Genomic DNA, 14,384 nt, shown 5'->3' with positions numbered 1-14,384 from the left:
TACTACGGAGTTGGCCCACCTGTAGCACCACACTCCCTCCCGCCCGGGTCCTTCTCCTGAAAGCATCATTAGTTCTACTTGGCTGCAGCCTCTTTGTGGTATTGCTATTACTCGCCATTCCAGACTGCCAGTAGCTGGCAGGGGTGCTACATTTCTCCTCGCTCTGTGTTTGTGTGTCATTTGCGGAAACTACGGCCCCTGTCGCGCGCAGCGAGCCTGCTCATGTCCATGTGTGTGTGTTGTTTGTGTGTGGGTGCGTGTGTGTGTGCGGGTGTGTGTGTGTCTCATGGCATTCATTTCAGAGGGGAAACAAAACACAGCTTGTGTGGTGGTTCAGGCAAAGAGCGTCTCCACTAGGCGAGTTGGGATCACTGTCTCAGCCTGTCAGTCGTCTCACTGCTCTCAGTCAGCTTATAGCCCTGATCACCAGACACCACAACTCTTCCCAAGCCCCAGCCTCAACCCTTTGAGCCCTGCCGTGCTCCGGCCCTCAAGTCCTTCCCCAACCCAAGCCCCAGCCCTTGCCGCCAGCCTCAGATCCATCTCTGCCCTCCAGCCCTTGCCCCAGCTCTCCAGCTCTAGCCTGGCCACAGATCATATCACCAGCCTCTGCTTTTCCTGGTCGTCGGTAAGTAAACACGCGCAGATGGCCAACACTGTTGCGTAACTCAACAGCCTTAACTGCCACAAACTGGGCAGCTGCAGAGCGTGGCAGCCCAAATCATCTTTTTTGTTCAGTGTCTTCTAAGGCTGATCCAGAGACCATTAACTCTGTTTGAAGCTCCCCTTATGGCCCGTTTGTTCCTGTTTCATACAACTTAGACCATAGTTGTGCCATCCTTCCACTCCCATGCATTCTGCGCCAGCTCTGTTGTAGACAATGGCCCATTGAAAAGAATCAGTCCCCTTTTCTCAGACATTGTTCAGCCCTTTCAGCATCATAAAAGCTCAGCCTCTCTCACTCACTTTCCCTGGGCCAATCTCATTGGAGATCTGACAATATGGGGAAGGGTGTGTTGAGCTACTCTGAGAGAAGAGAACACTCGACCCGCAGCTGCAGCTCTGCTGCCTGAGTCACCAGGATCCCGTTTTTCAGCCACAAATATTTCGCCTGAGAGTGAGAGAGCGAGGAGCTGTGAGGTCTGTGTGTGTTTTTGAGTGTGGACGGTGGGCTGCTGCTGCTCTCTCTCCTGACTGTTCTAACTAGAGTGTGAGGTTCAGAAGTCTATGTTTCTCTCTCCTGTGACCCTGTGGCTTTTGCCACCTCTCAGACTTAGTTCTTTATTATAGAGAACAATGCAGACGTTTTCAGCCCCAACCGCCAGTGGGCACATTGCCAGACCTCCACAGCTTTTGTGAGAGAGAGAGAGGCCTGATGGGTCTCTTTGCAGACAAACTGTATAAAACCTGAGGACAGACCAGAAGCCCACGGAGGGCAGCTGTACTAAGACAGCTTTGTTCTCTGCTGACTTGCTTCCAAAGTCAGTCACTGAACAGAACTCACATTGTGCGCTTTTTCCATGAGTAAACTCAGGCTGTCAACACAGCCTCCTCTGCCTACCAGAGCTGCTCTAGTCAGACAAATACTGTGCATCTGTGCCCTCTGTAGAAAAAAGCTCATTTACAAAGAGTTTTTTTTTCTTGAATGAGCTCTGAGATGCCAGAAATATGCATTGTTTACAATAGCCCATTCTGTGGTAATAAACACATTTTCAGATTCCACCTCAAGCCCGGCTTCAGGTTGCGTGGGTGTGTGTGCATGTGAATGGGTGTGTGTGCATGTGAATGTGTGTGTGCGTGTGTGTGTGTGTGTGTGTGTGTGTGTGTGTGTGTGTGTGTGTGTGTGTGTGTGTGTGTGTGTGTGTGTGCGTCTGCGTCTGCGTCTGCGTGTGTTTGTTTGTACATGTGTGTATTAAGGCTTTGGTAGAGTGTTGCTAGGTTTTCCATACTATCTCACCACCCCAACAAGAGAATATTTTGGCCATTCTACAGACTGAATTTATCAAGCATGCCAAATTAGGACTTTGTGTTTTTGTTTTGAGCTAGAGAATAGCAACCATTGTGATGCAGAAATTGCTCTAGTGACCACTGACTCTCTAATTACCCCATTGGTGCTTCCAAATAGAACACAAACATGTGCTGAAATCTATCTTCCACTGAGTTTACCATGCTGTTTCCATGCCTGTTGTGCTCATAAATGTATATTTTAGAAAATTATATTAATTGGACCTCCTTGGTTTGGAGCATTTCCACAAATGGCTACAATGTCATTCATTTGAATGACAATAGTATGTCTGCCAGCTTGTCTCCAAGCGTGCTCCAGTCCGCCCATTGTTAGAAGTGAATGAGAAATCTGTTTTCTTTGACTGGGGCACATACAATACACTGAAAGTTTATTCAATGCAAACATTGCACAACGTTTAATTCATGGTTTAAAAAGTCTTCATATGCAAATCACTCTATTGGACAGCAGCACACGTACACACACTCGCACATAGACACACTCTTCACATACGCTGCTGCTACTCTGTTTATTATCTATCCTGATTGCCTAGTCACTTTTACCCCTACCTACAATTACCTCAACTACCTCGTACCACTGCACATTGACTCGGTACCGGTACTCCTTGTATATAGCCTCATTATTGTTATTTTACTGTGTTACAATTTCCTTTTTCTGGGGGGGCTAATCTTTCTTACTTTGAACACTGCATTGTTGGAAAAGTAAGCATTTCACGGTAAGGTCTACACCTGTTGTATTCGGCGTATGTGACAAATACCATTTGATTTGATTTGATTTGATACTGACTTACTGCTGTTAGGCTGATTTCAGAGGTATTATTTCTATCTAACTGAAGTTTATTTAACTCAAATGCAGGAATTAGGCCAAAAACCGTTAAAAGGGTTGTTGCTCGACTTAATTCAGGGGAATTTTCCCCCTTCTCTATGACACTATTCAGTAACAAAGTTTATCAATGCGAGCTTTGTGCCAGCCCCGACTGTTCACAGGTTCCTAGAGCAAACCGTACAGTACAGATACCTCACACTAAAGGTCTTTTTGGATCCAAAAAGTTGGATTCGAACCCAAATGTACCTGAGGACCACCAGACCCGGATCCAAATGAGCCCGAGGACAATCAGACCCAGATCCGAATGGACCCAATATTTGTATTTATTATTTTTTTATTTTTTATTTAACATTTAACTAGGCAAGTCAGTTAAGAACAAATTCTTATTTACAATGACGGCCTACCCCGGCCAAACCCTAACCAGGACGGCACTGGGCCAATTGTGCACCGCCCTATGGGTTTCCCAATCACGATCAGTTGTGATACAGCCTGGAATCGAACCAGGGTCTGTAGTGACGCCTCTAGCACTGAGATGCGCCACTCGGCCCTGAAAGGGGGACCCGGCCACGAAAACAATCAGAACCAAACCCGAATGGACCCAACATTAACCAGACCTAGACCCAACCCTGTAACCTAACCGGTCCGTTTCAATTGGACCCGAGTGACAATTGTTTTTATGTTTATCAGCGAAGTTGCTCTTTTGGTTAAGAAATATATCTTAATATGTTGGCTAGGCCTTATACACTGAAAAAATATATAAACGCAACATGTAGTGAAAATAAAAGATCCCAGAAATTTTCCATACTGTCACGCCCTGACCGTAGAGATCCTTTTTATGTCTCTATTTTGGTTGGTCAGGGCGTGAGTTTGGGTGGGCATTCTATGTCTGGTGTTCTATGTTGTCCTTGTTTTGTATTTCTGTGTGTTTGAACTGGTATGGTTCTCAATCAGAGGCAGCTGTCTATCGTTGTCTCTGATTGAGAATCATACTTAGGTAGCCTGTTCCCACCTGTGTTTGTGGGTGGTTGTTTTCTGTTTAGTGTATGTCACCTTGCAGAACTGTTTCGTTTTCGTTTTTTCCTCATTGTTATTTTATTTAGTGTTCAGTTTTGATTAAATTATTAATATGGACACTTACCACGCTGCACCTTGGTCCTCTTCTCTTTCTCCCGACGACAATCGTTACAGAACCACCCACCAACAAAGGACCAAGCAGCGTGGGAAAATGGACTCCTGGACATGGGAGGACATTTTGGACGGCAAATGACCATGGGCACAGCCGGGAGAGTATCGCCGTCCGAAAAAGGAGCTGGAGGCAGCAAAAGCGGAGCGGCGACGCTATGAGGAGTTGGCTCGAGGAGAAGTGCACGAGAGGCAGCCCCAGAAATGTTTTGGGGGGGGGGGCACACGGGGAGATTGGCGGAGTCAGGTAGGAGACCTGAGCTAACTCTCCGTGCTGAGCGTCGTACTGGTCAGGCACCGTGCTATGCGGTGGAGCGCACGGTGTCTCCAGTACGTGTTCATAGCCCGGTGCGCTACATCGCAGCTCCTCGCATCTGCCTGGCTAGAGTGGGCATCGAGCCAGGAGGGATGATGCCGGCTAAGCGCATCTGGTCTCCAGTGCGTGTCCTCGGCCCGGGTTATCCTTCGCCAGCTTTGCGCACTGTGTCTCCAATGCGTCTGCACAGCCCAGTGCGTCCTGTGCTTGCGCCCCGCAGGTGCAGGGCCAAAGTCACCATACAGCCAGGACGGGTTGTGCAGGCTTTTTTCTCGAGACCTCCAGTGCGCCTCCACGACCCAGTGTATCCGGTGCCTCGGCCAAGGACGAGGCCTCCTGCATGTCTCCCCAGCCTGGTGAGTCCTGTGCCTGTGCTAAGCCCTAATCCTCCTGCATGTCTCCCCAGCCTGGTGAGTCATGTGCGTTCTCCCAGAGTCAAGCCTCCAGTGATGATCCATGGCACGAAGCCTCCAGTGATGATCCATGGCACGAAGCCTCTAGTGATGATCCATGGCACGAAGCCTCCAGTGATGATCCATGGCACGAAGCCTCCAGTGATGATCCATGGCACAATGCCTCCAGTGATGATCCATGGCACGAAGCCTCCAGTGATGATCCATGGCAAGAAGCCTCCAGCGGTGATCCATGGCACGAAGCCTCCAGTGATGATCCATGGCACGAAGCCTCCAGTGATGATCCATGGCACGAAGCCTCCAGTGATGATCCATGGCATGAAGCCTCCAGTGATGATCCATGGCACGAAGCCTCCTGTGATGATCCATGGCACGAAGCCTCCAGTGATGATCCATGGCACGAAGCCTCCAGTGATGATCCATGGCACGAAGCCTCCAGTGAGGATCCATGGCACGAAGCCTCCAGTGAGGAGCCATGGCACAAAACCTCCAGTGAGGAGTTATGGCACGAGGCCTCCAACGAAGGACGTCAGTCCGGAGCCTCCAGCAACGCCTTCTAGTCCGGAGCCTCCAGCGTCGCCCTCTAGTACGGAGCCTCCAGCGACGCCCTCTAGTATGGAGCCTCCAGCGACGCCCTCTAGTACGGAGCCTCCAGCGACGCCCTCTAGTCCGGAGCCTCCAACGTCGCCCTCTAGTCCGGAGCCTCCAGCGACGCCCTCTAGTCCGGAGCCTCCAGCAACGCCCTCTAGTCCGGAGCCTCCAGCGGCGGGCTTCAGTCAGGAGCAGCCAGAGTCTCCCTCCTGTCCGGAGCAGCCAGAGTCTCCCTCCTGTCCGGAGCAGCCAGAGTCTCCCTCCTGTCCGGAGCAGCCAGAGTCTCCCTCCTGTCCGGAGCAGCCAGAGTCTCCCTCCTGTCTGGAGCAGCCAGTCTCCCTCCTGTCCGGAGCAGCCAGAGTCTCCCTCCTGTCCAGAGCAGCCAGAGTCGCCCTCCTGTCCGGGGCCCGCTGCGAGGGTCCCCGGTCCGGGGTCGGCGGTAAGGGTCCCCGCTCCAGAGGCGCCACCTAAGTGGGCCAAGACTAAGGTGGAGCGGGGTCCACGTCCCGCACCAGAGCCGCCACCGCGGTGAAATGCCCACCCAGACCCTCCCCTATAGGTTCAGGTTTTGCGGCCGGAGTCCGCACCTTTGGGGGGGGGGGGGGTACTGTCACGCCCTGACCGTAGAGATCCTTTTTATGTCTCTATTTTGGTTGGTCAGGGCGTGAGTTTGGGTGGGCATTCTATGTCTGGTGTTCTATGTTGTCCTTGTTTTGTATTTCTGTGTGTTTGGCCTGGTATGGTTCTCAATCAGAGGCAGCTGTCTATCGTTGTCTCTGATTGAGAATCATACTTAGGTAGCCTGTTCCCACCTGTGTTTGTGGGTGGTTGTTTTCTGTTTAGTGTATGTCACCTTGCAGAACTGTTTCGTTTTCATTTTTTCCTCGTTGTTATTTTGTTTAGTGTTCAGTTTTGATTAAATTATAATATGGACACTTACCACGCTGCACCTTGGTCCTCTTCTCTTTCTCCCGACAACAATCGTTACACATACGCACAAAAAGCTTATTTCTCTCAAATTTTGTGCACAAATTTGTTTACATTCTTGTTTGTGAGCATTTCTCCTTTGCAAAGATAATCCATCCACCAGACAGGTGTGGCATATTAAGAAGCTGATTAAACAGCAGGATCATTACACAGGTGCACATTGTGCTGGGGACAATAAAAGGCCACTCTAAAATGTGCAGTTTTGTCACACAACATAATGACACAGAGGTCTCAAGTTTTGAGGGAGCATGCAAGTGGCATGCTGACTGCAGGAATGTCCACCATTACTGTTGCCAGAGAATTTATTCTTTATTTCTCTACCATAAGCCGCCTCCAACGTTGTTTTAGAGAATTGAGCAGTACGTCCAACCGGACTCACAAAAGCAGACTACGTGTAACCACGAAAGCCCAGGATCTCCATATCTGGCTTCTTTACCTGCGGGATCGTCTGAGACCAGCCATCCGGACAGCTGATGAAACTGAAGAGTATTTCTGTCTGTATTAAAGCCCTTTTGTGGGGAAAAACTCATTGTGATTGGCTGGGCCTCTCCCCAGTGGGTGGACATGGCTCCCAAGTGGGTGGACCTATGCCCTCCCAGGCCCACCCATGGCTGCACCCCTGCCCAGTCATGTGAAATCCATAGATTAGGGCTTAATGGACTTATTTCAACTGACTGATTTCCTTATATGAACTGTAACTCAGAAGAAATGTTGCATGTAGCGTTTATATTATTGTCATTATATGCCCCTTATTAGCGTACAATAAATATGCTGTAGGCTATGCAGATCCTTGGTCGGATCCATTCAGGTCCACTCGGGTCTATCAGCTGTAGTTACATAGACCCAAGACCCGATGACAGTCAAACAGGACCCAACCCGGACCTGCTGGAAAAGCTAGAATTTTGGACCCGGACAGCTCAGGTCTTGGTTCGGGTCTGGGGTATTCGGTTTGGGTGGACCTGTGAAGACCGCTACCTCCCACTCCTGCACTATTTATTCAGGGAAGGAAAAATCCAACACCTTTATCCTTAATTTCATCTGTCAGATATTCCCCCACCCCAAATATGATTCTCCTGCTCAAGTCACAACTTAACATTTCATCTTTTCTGGGTCAGGCAAACTTCAAATGACTTCTTAACCAGACAATTAACATGCCTGGCGAGCATTGGGTCAGACCGATATGTTCAACCTCGGAGGGTTTGACCACTGAAAGTAATACTAGAGTCATTGGCTGTATGTGGAGTTGGACTGTCTGTCAGTGGGGCAACAGTCAGAACCCTGGGCTCCAGTCCCTCCATTTGTCATTTCAGTTTCCCATCTGGTGGGAAAAGCCTCAGGGATCCTCTTACAGGTGCTCAAATGTTAGGGATAAGACACCCTCTGCTAGAGTCGTGTTGCACCAGGGAACTGCGGAAAGTCTGGGAAGGACATCAACAAACCAGCTTTTGGACGATCCACTAACCCCAAGCTTTTTCAACCCATTGTATTCTCTCTCCACCAAAACCAGAATGCATGCAGAGATTGAAGTACTCCTCTCATACGCAATCATAGCCATTAAATTTCCCTCTCTTATGAGGCTAATAGTACTTTATCAGCTTCATGGCGTTCCCTTTCGTAAAGGCCCAAGGGAATACATGAAATAGAAACATAATTACCAATTTTCTCCACTGTCATCATCATACACTGCTTTCATCATACACTGCAATTTGCCAAGCAGCATACCACCCTGCATACCACTGCTGGCTTGCTTCTGAAGCTAAGCAGGGTTGGTCCTGGTCAGACCCTGGATGGGTGACCAGATGCTGCTGGAAGTGGTGTTGGAGGGCCAGTAGGAGGCACTCTTTCCTCTGGTCTAAACAAAGATCCCAATGCCCCAGGGCAGTGATTGGGGACACTGCTCTGTGTAGGGTGCCGTCTTTCGGATGGGACGTTAAACGGGTGTCCTGACTCTCTGAGGTCATTAAAGATCCCATGGCACTTATCGTAAGAGTAGGGGTGTTAACCCTGGTGTCCTGGCTAAATTCCCAATCTGGCCCTCAACCATCACGGTCACCTAATAATCCCCAGTTTACAATTGGCTCATTCATCCCCCTCCTCTCCCCTGTAACTATTCCCCAGGTCGTTGCTGCAAATGAGAATGTGTTCTCAGTCAACTTACCTGGTAAAATAACGGATAAATAAAAAAAAAATATTCCACCATTCCACTCTCTCTTCCCTAGTCCTCCGTAAAAGCCATAGATCTACACTCTAGCCTAGTCCTAGTAGCAGATCTGTGAAATGACTTAGACATTGACAATTATTGGACAGGATGTAAGTCTGGAGCACCCAATCCCTCGACTCTGTATATATTACAGTGACATGGTAGAACCAAAAATAAACAGTGGTTAAGGATTGGGTAAGCCAAGCTTTGTAAGGTAGCTACTATTCTTCTACAATATGAGTACAGAGGGGCACTCCAGTCTACTTTACTTTTCCTGAATGGTGTCCAAAGTATACCCCTCAGCCCCCTGCACCCCCTAACCAGGGTATCAGGACCATTATGTTGGCTCTGGCTTCCTGCTATGCTAAGTGTAGTGTGATTTCTAAAATAAGGCTCAGGGCAGGAGAAAAAGGCCAGTGTTGAACATGGCCTTGTATTAATGGGTGGTGAGATGGAGAGGCTGTTTGGGGTGAGAGCTGGATCCAGTGGTTAGGCAGAGATCAGGGCAGGCATTAGACAGGATGTGCTGAGAGGTTGTCGTGTTTGGAGCCTAGCGTAGCTCTTACTCTCCGTCCTAACAGGATGCTGTAAAGCTGCCACGGAGTGAAGGGGATCTGATGACTGTACTGAGCTGTGAACTCAGCCCCAAGCCTGCAACATGAGCACCACTGTTCTACACTGTTCCACTAACACTAGCATGCAGGCCAGGGAGACCCACTCCTCTCCCCCCTTTTCCCCTGCCGCCCTGCGAACAGTGTGGGCACTGTTGTAGCCTGGAGCCGGGTGGAAGGTGGTGTTACAGTATGCCTCACTGAGGGTTGTTATTGTATGTGACTGACTCGGTGTGTGTGTGTATCTATATTTCAGAGGAGATGAAGTGTGTCGGGATCACATGCCCTGCTCTGTCCATAACCTCCTGCCCTGAGGGCTCGGTTCTGACCAAGAGCTACACTCCCCCTGCTGGCTGCTGCCCCACTGTGCCCTCCCAGTGCACCTGTGACTTCCGCGCGTGCCACAAGCCCCGGTGCCCCTCTGGCCAGAAGACTGTACCACTCAGCCAGGCCACCGGCAAGCCAGAGGACTGCTGCGACGTGTTCGAATGCGTGAAAGGTAATGTATATAAACCTAGCAGGCCAAGAATTGGTGTAGTCTTCTTTGTTTTCTTGCTGAGAGAAGTGGTGCTGGTGTGAAATGTTATGCCTTTGTGGAGGTAATTATTTTAATCAGAAAACAATTTCCCCCCAAAATCCCAGTTGACTAAATGTCCTGTGATGAAAAGGACAGTCAGTAATGAGATGGTAATTACGGTTGGGTTGTTTATCAGTCTCTCCGCCACTGCAGAGTGTGACGACGGTTCATATAATTTTTTCAGGTGTATATCCGCAAATAATCTCAACGCCTCTAGGCATATTAATCATAATGAGTCTCGTTAGGCAGATTGTGTTCACAACTGGTGTTCTCACCCTTTGTGTGTGTGTATGTGTGTGTGTGTTTGTTTGTGTATGTGTGTGTTTATATATGTGTGTGAGAGAGAGAGAGAGAGAGAGAGAGAGAGAGAGAGAGAGAGGAGAGAGAGAGGAGAGAGAGGAGAGAGAGAGGAGAGAGAGAGGAGAGAGAGAGAGAGAGAGAGAGAGAGAGCAGATGTTGGTAGTGCAGCCAAGTCACTCTCCTCCAACAGCCCAGAGTTAGATTTCACATTCACAGCAGCTAGCCAATCAGCCAGCCAGCCAGTCAGGGAGGCACAGAGTCAGGGAGAGAGGGAGTTAGGCAGGGAGGGAGGGGACCTGAACCTGGCTGTTTACTCTGCCCTCCCAGCAAATATTTGCTGTTTTACCAACAGAACAAATTCCCATTCTGGCCCCTCTGCGTCCATAAATGTGTGCCGTGTCCCGGAATGAATGGACTTAATGAGTGCAGTGACCAGAAAAGTGCTTAGGCTACCAATATGCTCAACAGAAGTGCAGTGTCAAAGAGTTCCTGTCTGGTCATACGTCCAAAAGGAAAAGGTTCAACAGTTCATTGATGGGAATGCTTTTTATGTGCTCCAGTCTGCCAGGGGGAGTGTAATCGAGTCAGGCAGGCCGGTGAGGGCTGAATGGCGGCTGCAGAGGCTAGGGGATCAGTGTTTTGATAACAAGTGTCTGCTGCTCTTTGGGTCCGGACTTGACGCCCTTTGTGCCTGCCCTACTGGCGGTTAGCCCTGCATGACTGCGCCCACATCAGAAATCACACAGAGAGAGACTGGGGATGAAGACATGGCACCTACCCCCTAGTATCCCCCCCAGTCTCCCCAAAGACTTCCTCAGAAAAGAAACATCCCACATATGTTGGGTCACTCACAAACACCAAGCCCCATCCACAAAACACACTATTATTAACAAAGTTTGGGCGTCCTATAATATTTCTCTGTGAAACACATAATAGTACCCAGCTGCCAGCGACCTTAGGCATTGAGCACATGATTTTACAGACCAGAGGTTGGCTTTTGGTGGGTTTTTGGTCAGTGTACAGACTAATATGACAATGGACCCCTTGTGTTTTGCCCATGTTTGACGAAAGACCGTTTCCAGCTCTGGCTGAAGAATGAGTTTGGGTGACTGGACAGGAGCTGGCATGGTCTTTCTGACCTGATGTTATCTGACATTACAGATGGTCCCAAATGACCATGCTACAGCAGCCTACTGTTTATCAACCCTTAGATGAGCAAACAGTCTGGAGTCGCATGTAGCATGTAGCATGTAGCATGGATTTAGGTCAGGACAAGACACTTGATGTAGACTAGTATGGTACATGCTTTCCAAGATCTTTAAAGCCGTAAACTGAGAAAAATCTCCTCAGAATTCTTGTTTATCATGGCCTCCCAAGTTGCCCAGTGGTCTAAATCACTGGATCACAGTGCTAGCTGTGCCACTAGAGATTCTGGGTTCGAGTCCAGGCTCTGTCGCAGCAAGCTGCGACCAGGAGACCCATGGAGCGGTGCACAATTGGCCCAGCGTCGTCCGGGTTAGGGGAGGGTTTGGCCAGCAGGGATGTCCTTGTCCCATCGTGCACTAGTGACTCCTGTGGTGGGCCGGGTACAGTGCACACTGACACGGTGGCCAGGTGCACTGTTTCCTCTGACACATTGGTGCGGCTGGCTTCCGTGTTAAGTGGGCATTGTGTCAAGAAGCAGTGCGGCTTGGTTGGGTTGTGTTTCGGAGGACGCACAGCTCTTGACCTTCGCCTCCGTATGGGTGTTGCAGCGATGAAACAAGACTGTAACTACCAATTGGATACGATGAAATTGGGGAGAAAATGGGGTAAAAATAAATAAAAAATAAAGATTTATTGTTTATCATTTGGGTTTTGCATTTTTGTTAGCTGGGAAAGACAAGTCACACCATGTCAGTTTATCATGAATGTTTTAGGGTTGGCCAGGGTCAGGGTTTTATGATACCTTCAGCCCCGGCCACTATCCTATCCTCAATATGGATTGGACTGGAAATCAGAATGCATGAATGGAATTTAGTGTCTCTGCCGCTAGTTTGTTTTAGGGATTAGCATTAACAAATACTGCGGAAATCACATGTGAACATCCTGTCATGTGACTTCCTATTGTTTCCCAAGCGTTAAAAATGTTGCCATGCCTTTTGACTTCTGCCCGGCAAGGTACTTATTGCATTTTGTCTGCTTGGTTATGCTGCACGCAAGGCAGGCAGGCAGGCAGAGAGAGATAGAGAGAGAGATAGAGAGAGAGATAGAGATAGAGATAGAGATAGAGATAGAGATAGAGATAGAGAGAGAGAGAGAGAGAGATAGAGATAGAAAGAGAGAGAGGGGGGGGGGTAGAGGGAAAGAGAGACAGGGAAAGAGAGAGAACAAATGCTCACTTTACTTTCAACTCAGTTGGCCCACCTGCTTTGTATTAGAGTGCAGGGCTGGTCCAGGAAGCAGCGAGAAAGGTGAGGGGTCAGAACAGCACTCTACCAGGGTATGGTATACAGATGCTGCCTCCCCCCATGGAAACCTTAATAGGGCTAGCTACATTTGTTAGCATCTGGGCACCCTTGAATGCCACAGGCAGACTTCTCCTGTGTGTGGTGCTGGTACCTGTCCCTCCACTCCATCATTTATTAAACAATGACCAGGGTCTACTTACGTAACCATTCTCCTGCAGTAACTTAATGGTCATGGTTTTAATGAGAAGTTAATGTGGTCTTTCAAGGCCCTGAGTCACTGAGTCATAGTCATAGCCAATGACAGTGTCATAGACAAATGGTTTATCTGGTAATCCAATAAAATGACATATGGCAATCACTGAAATTATAGAACTTTATGGCGATAAAAGCTGTCTTTGATGAATGAAATACTAAATAAAGGGAGTGCTTTTCCTTTACCACTCTCTTTCTCACACAAATACAAACACCCACTCCTCGGGGTGTTCCAGGAGCATCGTGGGCAGTGGCTGGACGGTAGTGTCTGCGAGGCGGCTGCTCAGGGCTTGTTAAGGGTCTCTAATGATCCGTACAGTAGTCATTGTTCTGTGGGCCGGCGCTTGGAGACAGACAGTGGAGGTTTCCGGTACTTACGCTGGCTTTACATGGCCTGTCTGCTGTCTGCAGCCCAGCACCCCAGACCACACTGTGCCAGCCCAGCCCGCTGCTGTTTTCTTTTACCCAGCACTGGGCTGAGCTGAGCTACGCTGCGTGCGCCACCTACACCAAGACTCCACAGATCTCTGCTAAGTTCCACCCAATGGAGCTGGCTTCATTGTCTAATGCTGTTGGAGCCCAGTCCCCAGGGCTCTCGGCTCAAGTGCATAGCTCAGCACGACTTTACACAAATACACTTCTGTTCCATCCACAGCTAGCTACACTGTAATTATTGCATCTGAGTTAATGCACGGTTACAGAAGCAACAAACTCATTCTGGCCTGGGGTGGATAAGCTATTTAATACATACCAAATGGGATGGTTTAGCATAGTATGTTCATTCATCAGCCGTGAATGTATGTTAGCCATCAAGAGCCCCACATGTCGTTCAGGTTGACAGCGTCTGTTTCCCCTTCCACTTTCCCAGTTTCCCCCAAGTGTGTCCACAACGGGAAGGAGTTTTCCGAGGGGGAGGTGTACCGTATGGACCCTTGCTGGCTCTGCCAGTGTCGAGGAGGGATATCCTTCTGCTCCAAAGCGGAATGTGCGGAACTGGACTGTGAGAACTTCTACATCCCAGAGGGAGAATGCTGCCCTGTATGCATAGGTACACACATCATTTTAAAGTTATACAACAGTATCTATTACAGATAGTTTTATAGATATGTGAGATTTTGTTTGATTGGTGGAGGTGAGCTGGCACAGTTCGGGAGGCCGTTTGTCATTAGTGTTGCTCTGAGTGTGGCCAGACAGACAGGGAGGCTAGTAGGGAGGCATGCAGACGTACGGAGCAGACAGGGCTGTAATACACTCCCCCAGGGCTCCCAACACGCTGTACAATATCCTTACCTTAATGGCTTCCGTTTACATTCAGCTGGACTCAGCAGTCATTAACATGCTTCACATACAAGGACCGGTCAAAAAGAATGAGCAATGGGTAGGAGGTCAGGAACATAAACCTCCTTTGAGTGAGTGCTTTGGCTTCATTATATCTGGTTGCCTTAATGGAGGGAGACCCCTTTTGTACCTGTCCTCGACACTAAAACACATGCCCTCAGAGGCAAGTAAAAACACTGGTACCTGCGGTTGGAGCTGTTAAAAGGCTTGGGTTTCGGCAGCGCATATGGCCAACAAATGACGGTCTCGTGAAGCATAGTGGTGGTGGACAGATTTGGCTGCCAGTGTTTTTGATCAGACACATGAGAGGGAGGGAGAC

The 14,384-nt window shown here is 49.0% G+C and overlaps 1 protein-coding gene across 1 annotated transcript in view; it reads left to right on the top strand.

Annotated features, from left to right (window-relative positions):
* LOC120023749 (cysteine-rich motor neuron 1 protein-like) overlaps positions 1 to 14,384 on the top strand; it is a 54,923-nt gene that overhangs the window by 14,784 nt on the left and 25,755 nt on the right. Inside the window, exons 4-5 of the mRNA XM_038967841.1 lie at positions 9,405 to 9,647; positions 13,596 to 13,775. Coding sequence (XP_038823769.1) covers positions 9,405 to 9,647; positions 13,596 to 13,775 — 423 coding nt within the window. The remainder of the gene's footprint in view (positions 1 to 9,404; positions 9,648 to 13,595; positions 13,776 to 14,384) is intronic.

Source organism: Salvelinus namaycush, chromosome 28, assembly GCF_016432855.1.
Source record: "Salvelinus namaycush isolate Seneca chromosome 28, SaNama_1.0, whole genome shotgun sequence".
Classification (NCBI taxonomy): Eukaryota; Metazoa; Chordata; class Actinopteri; order Salmoniformes; family Salmonidae; genus Salvelinus; species Salvelinus namaycush.
The sequence above is the reverse complement of the archived record's forward strand: the minus strand, read 5'-3'. Positions and strand labels throughout refer to the sequence as shown.